Consider the following 21,887-nt stretch of genomic DNA (forward strand, 5'->3'; position numbering starts at 1 on the left):
TCTGAGAAATTAGGGGCAGAGAGATATGAGCTGTCTTTGAATGCATTCACATAATGTGCTTAGTCACTACCATGATGGAAACCATTGAGCATTGATGCTTCTGTATGATAAATTTAGGTGGTTCTAAGTGGGCGCTGGACTTGGTTTTCTCCTGTATTAGTTTGAGATACTTTGAGAGGATTAGACACCCCACCTCCCCAGCAAATAGGAAAATAAACATTAAAAATAGAGGGAGAGCAACTATGAAAGCTGATGTTTGGGTTGTGTTACAGCTCTGGGTGAGGAAGAGGAAAAACGAGAAAAGACAAGCTTATTATTGAACCCGAGTGTCAGTTGAAAGGTTAACACTATGGTTTAGTTACTACCATGCTCCTTTTGCCTGAGTGGGTTTGATGTGTTGACAGTAGCAGCTGAAATAAACTTCACATGTGGGTAGGTCAGATTGTGTGTTGCATACTCACACTAGCACTATAGTTCATTGTGAGCTCTGCAGGTCTACAAGATAATCCAGTAATGCCATGGAGAAATCCCATTCCAAGCATTTGCATAGCTATGTTGAATCCCAATGCATTAACAAGAATTCACTTGACTTCGTTCCAGAATCAGTTTGTGGCAAGTGACTTTTAGAAATGTAATACATCATACCTTTTGACACTCATTTATGAGCTGTCTTTTGGGATTACATGGGTTTGCTAGAGTTCCCCTTCACCATTGGTATTTCTGATTTAGTACAATATACTCAATTTTGATTATCTTCCAATTATCTCATTTTCAACTCAATCTTTTGGTTCTGTTCTTGGTTCTGTCCTGTAGGAGACAACAAAAGCATTGTAACAGCCAGGATGACACTAATATTAAGAAATGTGAAGCAACTCTTGTTGGGAAGCAGATTTGGGGTACCCCTAAAGGACAGTAAATTGTCAATTACTTAGCTTAGTATGATTTTTCACCACTATTGTGATTCATACATACCATTTATCAAGTTTATTATTATATTTTTATATCGGGAGCCTGTGTGATATAGGGGTTAGTGAGTCAGACTAGACACCCAAGTTCAAATCCCCTCTCAACCATGAATCTCATTGGGTAACCCTGGATAAATCGCTCTTCTCAGCCCGACCTACCTGACAGGGTGGTTGTAAGGGTAAAATGAGAGACAAGAGAACCATGTGTGCTACTCTGACTTCCTTGGAAGGGCTGAATAAACATATAATAGTTTTTTTGGGGTGAGGGTTAGCCACCATGGGTGTGCCAGGTGAATTTTCTTCCTCGGAAAGCAAAATTTATGGGTAGGGACCTTATACACGAACAGATAACAAATGTTGTATGCCATGATATTTCATAGACTTAAACCTACTTCACTGGATATATGAAGTAGCCTGGTAGATTCTTATATAGTGGAGGAGCTTTGAGATTTGCACAGTGAAGCTAAAAGGACACAATATTAAACATAACCAGACCACAATGTGTCCTTAATTCCAAACCTAAAAATTCAAATAAATACTAGCTGAGATAAATACTAGAGCTGATCTGAATTAAGGAATCCTTGAGTCATCTTGGAATGTGAGGGCCAAACCAGACTTATGCTAGTTCATGTTTAGAGCTCCCGGCAATTTAAAGAAATTAATTGTCAACTGCACAGGGGCTCACTTCAGACTGAGAGGGTGTTATGTGGGGAAAGGTGGCTAAAGTCTTTCCCTCACCACCATTTTCCTGTCTCGTAACAGCTCCAGTGGGGAATCTACATTCGCATTTCCCCAACAAGCCAAACAGTAGCTTCCTAGGGCCATTTTGGGTTGGGAAAATAGCATGGGGGGAAATGAGGCTTAAGTTTCTTCTCCCTGTGGTCCCAATCCAAATCTGGGCCCCATGTACTTCAGAATTAACATTTAAAAACCAAACATGGAACCAGACTCTCTCAGGTTGGGCTACTTCCAGCTTTTAGGCCCCTAATCCAAGCACTGAAATATTTATTCTGAGGAAATGTTTTATGTTATTATGAATTGTTATTGTTTTATTACGTGTTGTCAGCCACCCTGAGCCCGCTTGCAGGATAGGGCAGGACTATAACAAACAAACAAACAAACAAATGGGTTGCCGATTTTGAGTTGGAAAATTTCTAGCGATTTAGGCATAGATGCTGGGGAGGGTGAAGTCTGGGAAGAAGGGGGACCCCAGCGGGTATAATGCCATACACAATACCTTCCAAAGCAGCCATTTTCTCCAGATGAACTGATCTCTATAATCTAGAGATCAGTTGTGATTTTGGGAGATCTCCCGGTCCCACCTGAAAGTTGGCAACCACAGCCATAAAATTATTATTATTGTTGTTGTTGGTATTGGTGGTGTTGTCGTTATTTTAAAATGATGGCACATAAAAATAAATACAGCATCAAAAAAGTGAGAAATTACAAAATTTGCCAAAACTTAAATGCCCCCCAAGTTAACACGTGCTTAAATTGGAGGTCCCCTTTGACCTTGAGACTCTGGTTAAATGGCCCTCTTGACCCTGCACATAAGTCCCAATATATGTCTAGTTTGGCTTGGAGATCCCAGGTAAGTGCTAGGCTTAACTTAGTGTTCCTGAGCTTGAGCAACGTCTGTAGAGCTCAAAGAGCATGTGACCTCAGCTGTGATGACAGTTCCATTTCTCACAGAAGTCTTTGTGGCCTTTGGGAACTTGTCTTTGAAGCACTCACCAGGCTAGCACGACCCTGCTCTCCGCTGGCGGTGGTCTGGGCCCTCAGGAGGGGTGATGTTGTGAGATGCATGTGTCTAGTTGGTCCTCTCAACCTCTCAGAAGAAGAGAGAGTCTCACCACAGACCCAGCTATCTCTGGGCCACTTCTTCCATGTGCCTAGCTCACGTCTCCACCTGTATTTCTGTGCTGTCATTCTGGCACCTTACCAGTGGCACAGTAAATGGGAATTGAGGCTGTTAGCTAAAATCGTGGTGAGCGCTTGCACAGTGAACTCCTCATAACCTACATTCTCAGCATGCCACTCAGATTGTGTGGATTGGCCCCAGGAGCAAGATCCCTTCTCCCTTCTCCACCCAGACTGCTTGGGGGCAGAGTATGGGTGATGTGCACATTTCTCTTTAATACAGCCAGAAAAGGCCTTTCTGGAAGATGGTTGTGCTTAATGGCATCGCCCTGGCTTGAAATGGACTTCTGCAGCGTTGTCCCTTTTTGTTCTGCTGTAAAAAGTAAAATGAAACAATAGATGAAGCACAGTCCCGCTTGCATACACAAGTCCTATGCAAATACGGTTCCCCCTGAATTAGGGTTTCTACTCCCCGTCCCATTGTTTAGGGATGGGGTTGCAAAGGGGCTAAATAAAAGCAGGTGCTTCTGGTAAGGAACATTTCTGGTCTTTTCTATATGTGATGAAAGTACAGGAGGCGATTTAATGTTGGGTTCCTCCCCACCTTCCTGTTGAGTGAATAATTTTTTATAATTCTAATAGGAGGAAGCGGGATTGTTCTTTCTCCTTCTTCCTCGTAGAAACAGAGGTTCTTAATTATGTTTTTGTAGCATCTCTGCACCTGACACGTAGTTGAGAAAATTCACCCTGCTGACAAATTGCTCTGGCAGGTAGTGACACACAAAATGCACCCACATGCCAAGAGATTACAAATTGGCATCCCCCAAACAAGCGAGCTGTTAACTAGCACCACCTCCCTCCCTCCTTCCCTCCCTCCCTCCCTCGTCTTCCCTGCCTGTATTCCTCCCTCCTCTTTTTTGACATGAAATCCATACAACCCAGCCTCCAATTTCTTTTTGGGATTCCTTCTGAGGAGAAAAATGGATTCTTGATTGGCTATGAACACCGCCTGCTTTGGAAGAGGCATGTTTTGCTCCACCTTAGATTTTAAATGCGCTGCCTGTATTGCCAGCAAACAAATAAAAGTTTTGAAAGTGGAATACCTTCTACAATAATTTCAACATGTTTAGAGACAAAGCCAGTGTTGACATGGGTAGATATAGTGGTGTGCATCTCTTTTCTGCACACAATGGTATCTGTTTTCTCCCCTCCTCCTTAATCAAGGGAATTGTTTAATTTAGATTACATTCACTCAGAATCAGCCTTTCAGCCTCCTTTCCCCCTTTGGTTTATCTCATCATTTCACCTGAGCTGTAAGAGCTGACAAAGAACAGAGTTGTGCTGCGTGAAAGGAAAGAATGAACGAGTCAGACAGTGGCTATTATGATTTGTATGATGGTCTTCCATTTCAAGGGTTAAAATCTAGATTCAAGGCAGATGAATGTAGATAAGTATGTGCTTCTGTTAGTGAGTTGCCTGGATTTCATTTATTGTAGTGAAACAGTTAGATGGGAGTACAGTAGGGCCTTAGAGACCAACAAGAGTTTCAGGGTATAAACTTTCGAGAGTCAAAGCTTGCTTGTCAGACACGAGTTGTTAAACAAGGGGCTGTTGGTGGTCCATAGTTGGATCTTTGCAGATTTGGCGTGGTGTGTGTGTATATATATACACTGATACTAGAAAACACTCAATTTCTTCTTCTTCAGAAAACGAGTGGCTTTTTATTACCCTGCTTTTTTACCTTAAAGAGTCTGAAAGAGATTTACAATAACCTTTCCTTCCTCTTCCCACAGCAGTCACCTTGTGAGGTAAATGGGGCTGAAAGAGTTCTGAGAGAACTGTGACTGGTCCAAGGTCATTCAGCAGGCTTCCTGTGGAGGAGTGGGGAATCAAACCCAGTTCTCCAGATTAGAATCTATCACTCTGAACCACTATACCACGCTGGCTCTCATAAAGGAATGGTAGAACAAGGAATATATGGATTATCTCCTTTCAGAGGACCTATCCCCAAATGGGTTTAAATCTGGAAAGAAGATTCTCTGTGGACATGCATCTTCGCCACACATACCGTAAAAGCCTTTAAAAAAAATGTCAAGCAAATGGTGCAAGTGTATGAAGTAGCTTTGCTGATCCTTGCTGACCTCTGCGTGCCCATGTTCATTATCAGCCACGAACACATGCAGCTCCCTTATACTGAGTCAGACCATTGGTCTGTTAGAGCAGGGCTTTTTTACTTTATTTTATTTTATTTGAAAATGAGGTGCCAGAACTCTCAAGAGGGAAATGAAGTTTTCAATCTGTATGCCGAAAACTCATGAACTTTTAAACATTTTAAAAAGAATTTTGTCAAAGAGGTTCCAGAACTCCGTTCTCGTGTGTTCCCCCAGGGAAAAGCCCTGTGTTAGAGGAAGAAGAGTTGGTTTTCAAACCCTGCTTTTCTCTATCCTCAGGAGTCTCAAAGAGGCTTACAATCTCCCTTCCTTCCTCTCCCCACAGCAGACACCTACCTTGTGAGGTAGGTGGGCTGAGAGAGTCTGTCGCTCTTAACCATGCTGGCTCTCAGTGCTCAACTAATCACCTCAACAATATAGGTTGCACAGTTTAAGGACTGTAGGGGCTATTCATGAACCTGAATTTCTAAGCAAAACACTCAGGAACTATTTTGCCCCTACCCAGTGTTCTGATAAGTGAAGAAAGCAGGTATAGCTACAAGTCTTGAGTGGCTTCTCCCACATACCCTTGGGGTAATACCGTGCTGGAGGAAGTTTGTTATCTTCACCTTGCCACCTGTCTGCCTTTAGGTTTTTGATGTCCCAGGGCCTGGTTTTACAATGGAAAATTGTGGCTTTCCTCTTTCTCTCTGTCATTTTTGATACTGGTTATTGGGTTGTTTTCCTCCCTCTGGGCTCCCTTTTTAAATATCCAAACTGAACAATGCAGTATTTTAGATTTTTACAGTGAGGCCTTTTCAGTACATTTTAAAAAATGTAGTACTGTTGAACCGAGACATCCACTAAAACGCTATTCTGCTAAGGACATAAGAAGAGCCAGGACATAAGAAGAGCCAAAGGCCTATCTAATCCAGCATTCTGTTCACACAGGGACCAACCAGCTACCTCCAGGAAGCCCAGAGACAGGAAGAATGCTGTTGTATGCCCTTCATTGTCAGTCTCATATTACATAGTACAGTCCAAGTGTTGTTATCCAGCACTTGATTACTCAGAATGCTCAGTTAACCAGCATCGCCTACCCTGCAAGTTCCTCTCCCTCAGCTGCCATATCCCTGTGTTTGGTGTAGTATTTAAGACTACGCTAGTATAGTGTAGAGCCAGTTTGGTGTAGTGGTTAAGAGGGGTGAACACTAATCTGGAGAACCGGGTTTGATTCCCCACTGCTCCACATGCAACCAGCTGGGTGACCTTGGGCCAGTCACAGTTCTCTCAGAGCTGTTCTCTCAAGAGCAATTCTCTCAGAGCTCTCTCAGCCCCACCTACCTCACAGGGTGTCTGTTATGGAGAGAGGAAGGGAAAGGAGATTGTAAGCCAATCCGAGACTCCAAGTGAAGGACAGGGTACAGATCCAACCCTCCTCCTTCTTGTCTTTAAGAGGGTGCATGCCCCACACCTGCTCCTCCAGCCACCCAGCTGGATGCCCCTGGCTATTGCCATTCTAATAGCTGGCACTGCCAGTTGACATCCTCCCCTCAGCATGCCTTGCCTGCTGCGTAGGCCGGTTCTGTGTTTCAGAGGGAAGGGTCCCACCAGGCATGGGGGTTGTTGCCATAGCCTTCCCAAGAGTGGGTCACTGTAGATTCCTCTCTGTAGGGGCTGGGGCAAAGCAATGAACTTGAAGATTTGGCACATCTGATTAGCTGGTATCCCCAATTCCAACTGCATAGTTCTTGCTACAGAAACACATTGCCTTGATTCTGTGATCTACCTTGGATCTCAGTGGGAAAGGCAGGCAATAAATAAAGTAAGTAAATACATGCTGGATAGCAAATCTATTACTGTACATCTCCACAAACAAAAGAGACTTCACTTCAGTTAACCCAGTGGAGGTACCATCACCTCCAAGCACCATGCTCGTGCACATAATGCCAGCTAAAATCCCACATTCTGTTGACTTAAGAGTGACTAATGGATGGCCCAGGCCTTGACCAGCTCACTTTGCCTTAAGAGGTACCCTTCTCTTAACCTCAGAATCTGTGCTTCCTCAAGCACCCTCAGTCTTTGTGGAGGCACAAGCAGGTTGGGATGCTATAACAGTCCTGGAACAAATAGAGCCAAGCAGTCCCTGTGGTGGCAGCACCGTCCATTCAGCTTGGACCTAGGCTGCAACAACAACGGCAACACATGCAGGCTACACCTGTTGCCACTGAACACGTGAACACTGAACACAGCCTTATACTGAATCAGACCCTTGGTCCATCAAGTCAGTATTGTGTACTCAGACTGGCAGCAGCTCTCCAGGTTCTCCAGCAAAGGCTTTTCACATCACCCCCTACCTAGTCCTTTTAACTGGAGATGTCGGGGACTGAACCTGGGACCTTCTGCATACCAAGAAGATGCTCTGCCAGTGAGCCACAGCCCCTCCCATTGTTGCCACAGCCACTCAGCCCTGCTTGGTTCCAGCTGCCAGTGGCTCTCCAGGGCTGTGGTCCAGCAGGACCTTTCCTAGTAAATTAAAGAACTAATCTGGTAATGTTGAGCATGTGATGTCATAGGACCGACACGGGCTTCTGTGCCTGTTTGCACAAGGGATAGTGAAGTGGTCCCCACAGACACCTTATCCTGGAGTTCTCAAGCCTCTAGACCTCAACGTGGAATTCATCTCTCCAACTTTATTTCATCTAGGGCTGCGAGATCTCTGCTACCTTTGAGATGGCTGTCCTGGTTGTTCACCACTGCTCCCTAGAGTGGTAGGGAGAATATGGGAGGGAAATATGCATCACTTCGGTGCCATGATGTCACTTCCAACATGGCATTCTTATGATGTTCTACGATTCCCCCCAAACTCTATGGTAAAGCCATCCTAGAGCATTGCTCTGACACAAGGATATCACTTTCAGGTTTGCAGTTAAAGTGGTATGGGGACTATGCCTATTTGCATATCCCCACCTCTTAAACCTCTTCTACTGGGGAGTGCTGGGCTATTAACCATAATTTCATCCCTGCCCCAACACATGAAAGACTCATTTCACTTCCAGTAACAGGTTGGGTATATTTGTCTGGTAACTGATAACCTAGACCCTCTCTTTAAATTAATCATAATCCTTCTACTCAGAATCATGCAGTGAGAAACCCTGGAGATCATACTTTAACACGTTATCCAAGCCCAGGTAGGTATCTATATTTTCTTTGTATATTGGTAAGTGTGAATTGAGTTGGGCATCTATAAGTGGGTGCAGAGACCAGTTTCAGAGAAAAGAGAACAATAACCTTAGTTATCTTTGGTTCCAAAAAGACAAAGTATACAGTTGAGCTACAGCGGACTAACAACATCTGAGCAAAGGAAAATAAAAGGAGTGCTACACACATGGTCTCACCCCGTGTTTAAAACTTCCCCCCTGTGATGGTAAATTAAGAGGTAGGCAGAATAATCTTCAACTGTCTAGATTTCTTGTTCAGGCTTTGTTTATTTCTTTACCCTTGTTTACCTTTTTCCTCCTTGAAGTCTGATTCACTTTTCTCCTCCCCCCAAATTTTAAAGCCTCTCTTCTCATCCCACCTGCTGTGTACTCTCACAAAAATAACTGCTATATAGAATTAGAACTAGCATTTGTTGTTCATGCAGTCCAGCATTTGTGTACTCACTCAGTTTATGGTTCACGAACGAAAGTTTGTGATGGGTCTATCACAAACTTCTACGAACTTTTAAAGCAGTTCATGTGGTTAATGGACAGAGCAGAAAGTAGGAGTTTAAAGGGACTCTGAGTCCCTTTAACCCCCTGCTTTCTGTTCCTTGTGAAAGCCACAAAAACAGCTTAGCAGCAGAGAGCAGGCTGCAAGGGTTTGCGAGGCCACGAACCACAAACCAGTTTGGTTTGTGAACAAACCTCCCAGTTCAATTACGTTTGTAGTTTGGGTTGTGGTTCAGCATTTTTCCAGTTCATGACCATGTCTACCCATAACCCTGAAGTCTGAAGTGATACAGTTCAGGGAAACCTTTACTAGTAGATTCTGATTTATAAATAAACTGGGTTGAAATTTAATTGAATTTATGATTTTCCCAAAAGAAAATGAGGCTCTGGTTAATATGAATACATTTGCATTCCTCTTGAAATAGAACACAAATTATTGTGTGGTCTGCTTATTTTTACTTAATTCTATTCTGCTTTAGTCTTCCTCATGCCTTCTTTTTGCTTAGTTTTAGGAAGCCCTCTAGGTGGCACTAGAACTTCAAGGCTGACTCTTTGTTTCACTTCTCTAACTTGGATCAAAATTTGGGTAGAAAAACTAAATCTAAAAAGATAGCATGGAGGGAAAAAATAATTAAAAAATACTGAACTCATGTGAGATATGGCCCAAGAAGCAGAGGGAGAAACACACCAGAACCACTGCCCTTTCTTTTTAATGTGCAATTTCAATTCCACAGTATACTTCTGAGGTTTTCAACATTGGCCACTACTGCAGACCAATCTGTTACAGTGGTTATGTGTACAGATGGAGTCTGAAGAAGAGGCAAGTTAGGAAAATGCCAGGAAAGTCCAAATCAAAGAATTTAATAAAAAAGCTAAAGTTGCACAACCTAAATTGCTGCATCCTGATGCTACCAGCAATCTCAGAATGGCATTTGGAAACTGGCAAACAAATAGCTAGAGTTTCTTTATCAAAAGGGATTTTATAGGATTTGTGCAGTGTTCTCTTTAGTTTTGGTGCTGCTGCTGCTTGCTAGATGTTATTGCTGCTGGCTTCCCTGGCCAGAAGGGAAGAAGTGATCAAGTTTTTGAAACCATGGAACAGCTTGGAGGAAACGTATTAGTCTGTTACACCACCAGCAGAAAGGAGACTTATGAAACCTTGAAGACCGGAGAATTTATTGCGGCATAAGCTATTCTGTAGTAACATGTTTTTGCAACAATAAAACTGTTAGTTTTAAAGGTATGATAATAGGGCTTTTCATTTCCCCCCACTGGAGACGTATCCCTTGGACAATATTCAGAATATGGATAAAGTATAGCCCAACATGGGCCTGTAAGTCTGCAGGTGCATTGCATTCTTCTTGGGATCTCATTCCTGTGCCCATCACATCTGACTCCAAAGGGTGTGTTTGTGATATACCAGATATTTTAAAAATAATCTTCCAAAAGATTTGTCCTTGTATTAAATCACTAGACATCTGGTGCAGAGAGACTAGCTTTGATTGTATGTACCTTGTGTTGGACACCACAAACAAATTAGGAATCCTGCTGTTGTACCATCAGCCTAGTTTACCAGCAGGAGGTGGTGTTGACCTTGGTGCTGAGGACCCCAAGGATGCTTCTGTTTGGAAATTTCAACATACATGCTGAGGCTGGCTTGTTGGGCCACCTTGACAGCCCTGGGTAAGGAGCCTGCTGCCTATCCTGGTAGGGTTGCCAAGTGTAAAGTACTTACCGGCGGGGAAGCCTTGCCTGGATCTGTGTGCGCGTGCGTGCCGCCAGAACGTCACCAGAAGTGATGCGCGACGTCGATCACGTTGAGGACGTGGCCCCGATCGTCGGAGGAAAAACCATAGAGTTTTCCCTCTGACGATCGGGGCCATGCCCCCAACGTGATCGACGTAGTTGCTGCGCTTCGGGGCCCAATTCCACGGCGGTGGAAATTGGGCCTCCAAAGCGGGGGTTTACCCGTCCCCGCCCCCACTTGGCAGCCCTATATCCTGGCAAAACGCCAGGTTGGCAACTTTCACAACCTGGGATTCCATGGATAAGGAAGAATCCAGAGTCATGCCCAGGCTCCTGATGGTCTGTGCCAGTGATAGAGGCACACCCTCAAGAGCCAGCCAGCAACCTAATCAAGGCTTTCCCCAGCCCAGCCACAGAACCTCCATCTTTCCTGGATTCAGTTTCAGTTGGCTCTGTTTTAACCATCTCACCACAACCTCCAGACCCTGTATGCCAACTCCAGACCCTGTATGCTAACTATGTCCCTGTATGCCAACTACGGCCATCAGGCTGCCATCTATTGGCTATTCTTCCACATAGGGTGGCCCATCTGGCATTGACTAGAGCCTGGGTCTTTTTCATCATGGCTCTGGCTCTGTGGAATGGGCTCTTGGAAGAGGTGAGGGCCCCCCTCCTTGGAGATCTTCAGGCCTGACTGTTTGCCAGGGCTTTTGAAGGGGTTTGAACAACAGACATCTTTTAAGGGGGGGGAGAGAGACTTGGAGTTTACTTTGGGGGGGGGTAACAAAAATGTTTTTAACTATTATTGTAAGCTGCCTTGACCATGAAGAATGGCAGGAAAATATATTAATAAATAAGCAAACAAATAAATAATAAAAATGATATTGCTCTGCAAAATGTAAGCGCTTCATCAAACTTCCTTTGGTCATGGCCTTCATCTTTAGTACTGGTTATTCTTTTTCTTTACTAGCTGTTGCCTGGGAATATCTCTTGGTACTATGGCTGAGGGCCAGTTCATGTGTTCACAGATATGGTCTGGAGCAGGCTCGTAGCCATGGGGCTCTTGGGGTGGCAGCCCCTTCCAAGTGTGCACTGCCCCTCCCCTTCCTGTCCCGGCTCCCTCCCCTGTGACACGTAGCATGACATACGTGGTGCCTTTAAGCGGGGTGGGGGGAAGAGTCACGCCACCGAGCAGCCCTCAGTTGAGACTGGCCAGGCTGAGGGGGCCAGAGGACTGGGGAGGGGCCAAGGATGGGAGAGTGAGGGAGGTACCTTGCTGCAGCTCAGCAGGAGGTAAGGGAGATGTGCAGCCTTGCTGGGTCTTCCAGCTTCCGCAGCTGACTTTTCAACTTTGAGAAGTTGACTGTGGAAGCCAGGGGACCCAGTGAGGCCATGTCTCTCCCCCCTTCTGCTGGCTCCCTCCCCTCCTGAAGTTGCTGGGCTGCAGCTGAGAAAGAGGGGAGGGAGAGGCGTGGCTTTGCTGGGTCTTCCAGCTTCCACAGCGGGCCTAAATTTTGAGAAAGGAGGTGGCCCCCCATGCCTATGTTACTTCTGGAATTTGTATAGTCACATAGGGGGCAGTGCCCCCCCACCAAAATTTTTCTGGCTATAGGCCTGTTCTGGAGTTATGTGCTTACCAATTGTATGCAGTTATAACTGGGATTGTGGTGTACAGGAAGAGGCATAAGTATTTCTCTTCATACCATTTTTTCTGAGTGCTGCATCTTAAATGCCCCAAATTCACCTCAAAAATGGCGATGTCCACAGGACTGACTTGTGGATGGGATGATGTCTCATTTGGTGCTAAGTTGCACAGAGACTTTTCTCTCCCCCTCCCCAAATTACAATGCCATCCCGAGCAGAGTTGCACCCTTCTAATTCCGTTGAAGTCACTAGGCTTAGAAGGGAGTAACTCTGCTTAGGACAACACTTTCTCTTTTCCTTGGCTGGTTCCCTAGCAAAAATCCTTTCAAAGTAAATTAGTGAGTATGCAGAATGGCATAACAAAGAAGAAGAGAGCAATATGACCTAGTGGATTTACAGTAATTCAAAAAGGCTTGCTTTAAAGTAGTCTGGATAGAAGAGGGTTTCAGTTACATAGTTATTGGTAAAAATAGCTGCTTTACATCAGCTTGACATTTCTCTAGAGGCTTTTGTCTTTATGAATAATGTACCCAGTTGCTGGAATTTCTGGAATTAGAATGTGCCTGGAGGAGGCTGGTTGAATTTCCATGAGTCTTCACATCTCATCCACCAAGTTCTGCATTGCAAATCCCTTCTGTGCAAATACATTCCTGTGCTGCCTTCTCTCTCAGCCCTCAAGCCTCCAGCAGACTAAGAAGATGTTCTTGAAAACATCTGGAAGTGTCTGGCTGGAGAAGATTTTATTCTAAGATTAAAACTACTTTGGTCAGAAATGACCTTTAGTTGAGGGCCTTTTGGAAAACAGAGCTTTTAGTTCGAGCCTACTTGCTGTGGATTCTGTCAGGCACTCATTCAGTGTCTGAGGCTGGAAACTAGCCTAGTGAATTATGATGGGTTGTGTGCACTTGGGACTTAGAGCCCTCTGCAAATAGAGAAAGGACAATGGACTTCTTTGACTGGTAAGCAGTAGAAACATAGGGCTGGCAGGGATCCCAATGATCATCTAGTCCAGCCCCCCTGCACCCCACTCTTCTGGTGACCCTGGCCTGGGACCAGCGTATGAAGCCTCTGTCTGCATTGGCCAGGCCCTAGTGCAAGTACTGAGAGTGTGACTTCTTGTTTTTCTCTAGTCAGTCTAGAGTGGTATTTTCTGTTTGCTGCACATCAAGTTCCAAGCTCTTGCTCGAGCTTCTTACCACTGGGACCCTGAATAGGACATTCAACAGGTTTACAGTACAGTAGAGTAGAGAAGGTTAAACACCCTCCGGTTTTGGTGGCATCCTGTTCGCCAGTTGCAAACAGAGACCTGATTTTTCAGTGATTGGTCCGACAGTTCGACGATCTGTTTGTGGACGTCCAGTAGGTGGTTTCACTGTTCCTTGCTAACCATGCAGTGCAGCACAATTGGCTTTTCATACAAGCATGTTCTCACACAGCCTGATTGCGTTTTGCTCTCCCCACCCCCACCCCGCTGCTTAACTTCCATGCAGGAGGCAATTGTTTAAATAGACAAGTCATATACATCAGTCATCAATAAATGCTGTGTTTCAGTAAAACCTTATTCTTCAGTGTTTGGCTAAGTAGTCCTTAGTGATGCTAATGGCTGCTGATCTGTTTGAATCAACAGAGTCTTTGCACATGTCCAGTTTTGGGAAAACCCAATGCAAACCAGTTTGGCAGGACTTCATGGCTGTTTGGCATGAAACGAACAGATCGAGTGATTGGCTGACATCTGATTGCCTTTTTTCTGAGCATGGTAAATCTGGCAGTCAAACATGTTCATGGCAAGATGTGTAGAATCTCTACAGTAGTCTTTGACAGGGGCACATTGTACTATCAAGAGTGTACACGTTATAATTTTGTTAGTGTTACTTACCATGGGGTTTCCCCCACTTCTCATCTTTTCAAATGCAAAGCTGATTATCTCTACCTGTCTTGCTGTGATAGTAATGCTATAGAGACATATTAAAAGATGCTAAAGGAAACACTTGCAAATGACTGCAAAGTTAATAGTTTTTTTTTTAATTTCAGTAGCTGCAAGGGCCAGTGGTTAGCTACCCCTTCTGCCATTGTACCGCAACAGCAGGAAGCCCATAGATACCTTGTTCTCATAAGCAAACGGGGTTAATAACTCATAACATGCCTCCTCTTTCTTCTGATCTTCACAAGCAGCAAAACAAAAGAAAATGTACAAGGGAGAGTTGACAAACTCTCTTCCAAAACATGGCTTATGAGCGATAGAGGAAGTTATTAGCTGAAGTAGTATCTCAGCATGGTTCTCCATTTCTGAGTTCTTGTGTTTACAGGGTGCCTCTGACTTGCTTCAGTGATTCTGTAAGTTCTCCTGTGTTATATAACGGCTATACACTGATGTTGCTGCATTGACTGGAGGTGGGGGGGGATGCCAATAGATGAGGCAGAGCTGTAGTTTTACAGTTGCCAAATCTCAGACTGGAAGCCGTGCCTGTCTCTTGAGCACTCCTATGTGTATTATCTTCATGCAACACACAATGAACCTAATGGAGTTCATTTCCACTGGATTATTGTAATGATAACTTAGATGTCTTGAAAGAAAAGATTAGATAAATTCAGGGAAGACAGGTCAATCAGCAGCTAGTAGCCGTAAGTGTCTGTGTGATGGATGGGCTAGAGTATGTTGGGCCTGGACGTGGGGAAGCTGGTGGAGAAAAAAAAATTCTGGACTACATCAACATTTGCTTGTAAATGTATCTTTGGCCTGATAGAGCAAAGCAGTTCTTACATTTTGTTTTTGCAAATTAGAGCTCCAGGTAAGATATGGATTGACTTTTGAGGGGTTGTGCTGAGATTGAGAGAATCTGGGCGGAGGAAGAGGTCTGGGTGGCAGCTGCGTAATCCCTAGTAGCCTCCAAAGCTGAGGAGGCAGAGGAGACAGAGGCAGCAGTCGAAATTCTGGGGTAGCAGAAGTCAGCTTGAGGTAGAGCATGAGAGAGAGGAACCCAGAGGGGCTGGGGAAGGCTATGGAGAGGGATGGAGAAGCAGCACTAGGATACTTTCCAGTGGTGTTTATTAGTTAGGCACTCTGTATTGGTCTCTCTGCATCTTCCAACTGATGATGCACAAAGGAAGCCCAGTCCTAGAAGCCAATATTGAACAGGAACAACGGTCAAGTCCATTTAATTATATGTTTACCTTCCTGTATGGTTGCCAACTCTGGGTCAGGGATTCCTGGAGAGTTGGGGGCAAAGCCTGAGAAGAGAGCTGAGCAGGATATAATTCCAGGGGATCTCTATTGTGTTGTCTAGAGATCAATTGTAATTCTGGGAGATTTCCAGGTACCACCTGGAGGTTGGCAACCCTACTTTCCTGCAGTGTTATGGGGCATGCCAAATCCATTCAAGCTGCATGTCAGAGAATTACTCTAAAGAGGGGTTGTAAAGTGTCATAAGGGATGTGAGTTTTCACACCTCTTCAGAGAGGTAGTTTCAAAAAGAAGGGTTCAGCAACAAAAATTGCCTACTTCTTACTGCCACCATTTTTATTTAATACACTGATGAAACCTGAAACAGTGCTTGTTGTCCCAAACTCAGCTGTCACATAACTACACATGGGGCAGTATGCAGTCCTCAGGCCATGAAGGGCTTTAAAGATTATTTTAAAACCAAAACCTTGAAATAAATCTGGAAGCAAATGGGCAGCCACGGTAACTGATGCAGTTTAGGAAGTGTACGGATATATCAGCCATCAACAGGGTACAAATGCACAGTAGTTCACCTAAATATTTTAATTGTCTTCAAAGGCAGCCCCATACAGACCACATGGCAGTAGTCAAACATGGAAGTTACAGAAAGTACAGAAGGTGGATCCAATGTATCAAGGTGAAGCCAGTCAAAAAAGGATGAGAGGCTATGCACTTAGTGCAGATGTGGGAAAGGTATTCTTAGCAACAAATCCTGTTTACTTCTCAGAAAGGATGCCAGGATCTGACATAACATCAGCTCTTCATCTGAGCTCATCCCATCAATTATGGGAAAATCAATCGCATTCAAAATTTCAGCATTTCCATCTAGCATCTTGTCTGGATTCAGGGTCAGTTTTCTTGCCTTGAAAATTAATTTTCAAAACTCGTCTAAAGTTGGCCAAATCTTCCTTAGCTAAGGAAAAATGTTCAGTAGTGGTTGAACCACTGCTTTTTTTAAAATGTCAAGGGAAATTTTCTTATACTGAAGAAGTATTAGCTAGGCCTTCTAGTTCTTGTTCACTGGACTTTACCAGCCATAATGGTCAAGGATCCAGTTTGCCAAGCAGCCTAACAACAACAGAGGGGGGAAGAGTCCGTAGTTCAATGGTAAAGCCTCTGCTTTATATTCAGAATTACCCAGTTTCAATCCCTAGCACCAACAGTTAAAAGGATCATGTGGTAAGTTACGTGAAAGACCCCTATCTGGGACTCTGGAGAGCCACTGCCAAAGTAGATATTACTGACCTTGATAGGTCAATGGTTTGGTTCAATAGCAGTTGGCTTCAAGTGTTCATGTGAGCAATCTGACAAATGTTGATACTTTCAACTCTGCAGATATAGGGTTTTCCACCAGTGGGCATTGGAGTTGGGCCTCACATGATCAATTTTACCAGCAAAGAGCCAAACAAAAGAATTCCAGTGAACTCCAGGTTGTTCTTCTGCTGGATCAGAATTAAGTTTCAGAAGCACAGCTACAGTGGAGGCAGGGGGAAAAGATCACGGCCACTACTTGCGCCTGGAAACAGGCTGTATGGAATGCTGATCAGATTCAGAATGAGTCTTCTGCTGTGGTCATGCTAGATGTTTAAAACATTTATACTCCTGTCATCCTCCATTTATTTCAGGATTCAAGGGAAGTGGCTACAAGATAAAAATAAGCATCTGAAAAGACACACAGTACATTAAAACGATATTAAAAACCAATCCAGAAACACCTGTGCCTGCCTAGGAGGACAGTTCCCTTTGCCCAAACTCATTTCCCAATCTCCTTCATGTCCTCCAGCTCTTCAGTAAACCGTAGGGATGGGAACCTAGTGGAAGGTAGCACCAAAGAACAATCTCATTCCCTGCTAAACTCTGCATTCCAAATATTCTGTGTGGCAAAAGAATTAGGCTGTATAAAATGTTTTCTTAGGTTTTTAAGCACTCACATCCAGGGAATGCAGATGTAATAACTCCTTCTAGCCATGGCTATCAAAACTCTCGGAGTGTGCATTTATGTATCAGCCTTTAACAGAGCAAGTGATGCTCTGTCATCTTGGTGCTTGGGGAGGTCAGCAGTGGGAGGGCTTCTAATGTCCTGGCCCCACTGGTGGACCTCCTGATGGCACTGGTATTTCTGGCCACTGTGTGATACAGAGTGTTGGACTGGATGGGCCTTTGGCCTGATCCAACATTGGCATCTCTTATGTTCTTATGTTCTTAACTGGCAACTTTTAACTGACAATTGTATGTCCTGTTTTATTAGTTCAAGGCTTTTAACCTAGAGATATTTAATTGAATCATGTTACATAGATTCAGGGATTTTTAGTCCAGATATTTGCTGCATCAAGGGTGGAATGTGCCTATGTTTTTAAAGTAGAGTTTTAGTGCACTTTGGAATATATATATCAATTTCTTATCATTTTTTCAGCCTTTTCTGTTTTGGTTAGTTTTTGATAGACCTGCATTAACCAAAAGTTGAGTGGGGGACAATTAAGACTTGTGGAACTGATATTCCTTTGTATGGCAAGGAAGTGAGTCAATAAACTAACTCTTATTTCTCTCATCTTGGTTATTATAAGAGTACTATTTCAGCACTTGCTGAGGCTGTTTCAGTTGTAATCTACTTTGTACCCCAATCACCTTTTTTTGTTTTTGTTTATCATCATGGTCCATGGGCAACCTTTACAACTACAGCTGTTGGTTGTTTCTTTCACCTTTTTTCAGTGTTTGATACTGATTTCAATTATTGCATAAAACCCCTTCGATGTAGATTAGTCTGATAATTAGTAATCCTCCCAGTGTTCTAGAACCACAATGGTTGTTTCAGAAGATTCAATTTGACACAAAGATTTTAGAGGTAATGATGCATCTAGAATGGAAGCTGACCACCAGTTATAACCTGTAATATAACTTGAGGGAATGTTCAGCATCATTTGAATTCTCCTGTACTTAATGTTCTTGCAGAAATCACTACAGCTTCCGAAGGGTTGAGGGTTCAAGAAAGACACGAGACACTGCAGAAGCTGTCTGAAGCGCTCTCACTTCGCAGCGTTTTTATTAAGCTTAGCTTCCCCCTTTCTCCCCCCTTCTCTCCTTCCATGTATATTGAAAGTTACAAGCATACTACTGTGAGCTATGATAACAGGAATGTGTTGTGCAGACAGCCCACCTTCTTATCTGAACCCCACCTTCGCCAAGTCTCTTCTCACGGTGAGAAGTCAGGAGATGTTTACCAGTACCACCTTGCACACAACTTCCCTTATCTTTCTGTGGGAACATAAATCTCCGGGCTTGCCTCACAGAGAAAACTGTCCCTACAAGTTTCAATGAACTGTGTTGTCTTTTCATCTTACAAAAAGATTGATTGACCTTTGTCATTTATTTCCAGGCCTCCAGTTTCTGCAGAAGATGAAGGTAAGAATCCATATGTATTGCTTTTGATGATGAAATAAATATGGAAACCAAGAACAACTTGGAAAACGAAGTATGAATAGTGTCCTTTTTGAATGTGGGAATTAATCAGCCCATGATGTGGTCATGTATTATTCTTGTGTGACTCAAGTGGACATTTGTCATGTTCAGCTCAGCCCAGCCTATAATGCAGCTCTTTTACAATTGCACCCAGTAATAAGATTGAGTTTTGATCTGTAAAATAGATGGGATATTATCGGTGGTCTCCATTATCTGGAACGCTTACTTAATGGAAGAAGTTCTCGATAATAGTATTTAGAATGTATATGGCTTTTAAAAAATGTTTTAAGTGTTCCATGTGTATTCTTAGTCACTTGTGTAGCTCCCTGTAAATTACAGAAAAACTATTATCCACCCAGGCAAATTGGCCATTATAGCCACTGGGACTTCTTCTGGTAGGCCAATGGCCTCTCACCCATACCTGGCAAAAAGAGCCTGCACAGGGTAGCTGGCACCTGACCTACATGCCCCAAAGGGGGTGAAACCTGGTCTACCAAAGGCCCACATAGCCCAGGGAAGACTGCAACTGGACTGCTCAAGGTCAATTTGTCCCAGGAGAGTTGGTGCCCAGCCCACTCAAGGCCTGTGCATCCTGGGGGAGTTGACATCCAGCACACCTGAGGTCCACATGTCCAGGGTGAGTCAGTGCTCAGCATGCCCAAGGCCTATACAGCCCAGAAAAAATGGTACCAGGCATGCCTGAGGTCTGTGCAGCCTGGGAGAGGCAGCATCTAGCATACCTGAGGGCTACCCAGGGCTTGGAAACAGTTCGCTTGCTGGGTAGGCAGGCTGCCTTTCCCTCCCTCCTTAGGAGGTGATAGGCCCGGGGAGGGCTGGGAGGCAGGGCCCTTTTCCAAGGTAATTTTCCTCATCCCAGTCCACCTGTTACCCATGTTGGGAGGGGTCTCTGAATAAATTGGAGGGAGTTAGCATAATTGGAGACAGAGCTTGCAAGAGGGGATAACAATTGAGATCTACATCAGCATTTATGGGGATTTTTCCCTTGAGAACTCGTGAAATAAAGCAGTCCAAATTAAATTTAAAACAGATTTTATTTAAAGAGAATGGAAAAGCATATCACACATCCAAGGCTAACAAAGATAAAAGAGAGTAATGGGGATAAAGATGATATTTACCTATCTAGACAAAGTCCACGGAAGAGCAAGGATGAAATGACCTGTGTATGGGGCATGAGGTCTGGATCCAGGAGAATACACACACAACTGAGGGTCTGGAAAGCCCAGTTATAGGGAAAATTCTCTCTGGGGCAGGGTGATGTGGGTGCCCCAAAACAATACTCCTGATGAGTTTTTCCTGAGATGAACAGTGATTTGGGCGAAACTCTGATTGCTTCATCCAGAACAAACTGTGGTGGCTAATGTTGTGTGACTGAACTGAAAAGTGCTGTTTGATGACCCCACCATTGTATTGGATGGGAAAGATATTGATGTTAAGTGTTGCTATCGAAAGATAGGCATGGGAAGGGGAAACTGAGGTCTGGTAGTTGATAGGATTAGGTTCGAGGTTAATTTGGGTTGAGGCAACCTATTCAGGGAATCCCATTGTTCTGACCAATGCATAACTTTTAGGTTGGGGAGGATGGTCACAGCGGGGTCGGACACCTTGACATTACATCTTCCAGATTCTGTGCCCAGGCATGTCTCTCTGGCCTATCAGACTGGCATCCATTTTGTGTCATTTTTGATTAGACTGCATGGCATGTGTGACCCTGGGGAGTTACTAAATGAAGAGTGTTTGTGTGCAAACTACCCCTCAGTAAGAGGAGGGGTCTGCCTACTAAACCCCCCCCAATTATCCACAAATCATAGAATGAAGGTGGTGGTGGAGGAGGCTAGAAAATTAGTGGCCTTTTATGGGGAGGATGCATGTATAAAATGAAGGTGGATATAATCGCAGGTTGACTGCTCCAAATCCCGAGATTCATTAGGCAGGGCCTGAGGATATCATGGGTGGGATACAGTGATGTCATGGGATGGAGACTTGTGTTGTAGTACATATACATAAAAAATAGCATAAATCTCAGTTCAGTTCCCTTCCCACTGTTCTCACTTGTCACTGTGAATGTTAAAGAGGAGAGAGACAAAAAAAGGAAGAAGCAAATGGTTCAGGGAGCAACAGTCAAGGGGCAGAGCAGATAAGAATGACCTTGGCCCAGAAAAGATCAACTAGCTCTGCTCCAGAACCTTATAGCTCCTTGACCCATGTACCGTGTGGCGAAATGGGGACCCGCCCTCAGCCCTGGGAGACTGAGCTGCCATTCTGTGGCTCGCAAGCCCCCGTTTTGGCCTTCCCACCCTGCCTGGTGGGACTATTTCTCTTCGTTACCGCTGCCACCACTCACTGAATTGAGTTACCGCCATCCTTGAGAGACAGTGAGACCCCTTTGGCTAAATTCCCCACCTTCGGAAGTGGGTACCTCGATCTTTGGGCACCCCCTGGAGAGTTGGCAAACCCTCCAATTTGGGCCCGTTTGTGTTCCCTGGCCTCCCTTTGCCCCTGGTAACGTGTAGAACAGGAAGGACCCTGTGGTTAAGGCACACCAGGCTTTTTAAACTCAGAAAGGAAGATTTATTTAACTATATACATATTGGGCACAGAAAATACACACAGGCACTTCAACACAGCTGGGGCACAGAAAGTAAACAGGATAAAAATGCAGTTCCTCTGTCCCTACCCACGCACCCTCTCTACCTCTGTAGTGGGTTGTGGTCTCAGGCCAGGATTTGCTTTCCCCCCTCCTGTTGTGGAGAGAAACTCCAGCCCTCCTCCTCAGGACTGGCCACCAGTACTGCTAACCTCCTGGCTCTCCACCACGGTCAATAGTGGCCTGGATTGCTTATGGAGTCTCTGGTAACAGGAGTCCCACCTGTACTCTCACTTGAACCTGCCGTCCACGCTGAAGACTTGAAGGTTTCTTTCACTTACCATGAAGCTTCCTTTCTTGGTGGTTCAGGAGTGGGACAGTCCTCACGCTTGGGATAAGCTCCACCCTCCTTCACAGGGTCGGCTCTGGGCTATGATCCAGGCAGGGAGGGGCTTATCCCCTGTAGGCTTCCCAGTCGTCTTCGAGCCCCTCGTCCACCAAACAGGAACTAGAAGGAAGAACGTTTCC

At 44.4% G+C, this 21,887-nt stretch overlaps 1 protein-coding gene across 1 annotated transcript in view; it reads left to right on the top strand.

Moving 5' to 3' along the window:
* DGKI (diacylglycerol kinase iota) overlaps positions 1–21,887 on the top strand; it is a 383,828-nt gene that overhangs the window by 312,703 nt on the left and 49,238 nt on the right. Inside the window, exon 29 of the mRNA XM_015424707.1 lies at positions 18,672–18,697. Coding sequence (XP_015280193.1) covers positions 18,672–18,697 — 26 coding nt within the window. The remainder of the gene's footprint in view (positions 1–18,671; positions 18,698–21,887) is intronic.

The sequence above is a fragment of the Gekko japonicus genome, unplaced genomic scaffold, assembly GCF_001447785.1.
Source record: "Gekko japonicus isolate JY-2015 unplaced genomic scaffold, Gekko_japonicus_V1.1 scaffold689, whole genome shotgun sequence".
In the NCBI taxonomy this organism is placed as follows: Eukaryota; Metazoa; Chordata; class Lepidosauria; order Squamata; family Gekkonidae; genus Gekko; species Gekko japonicus.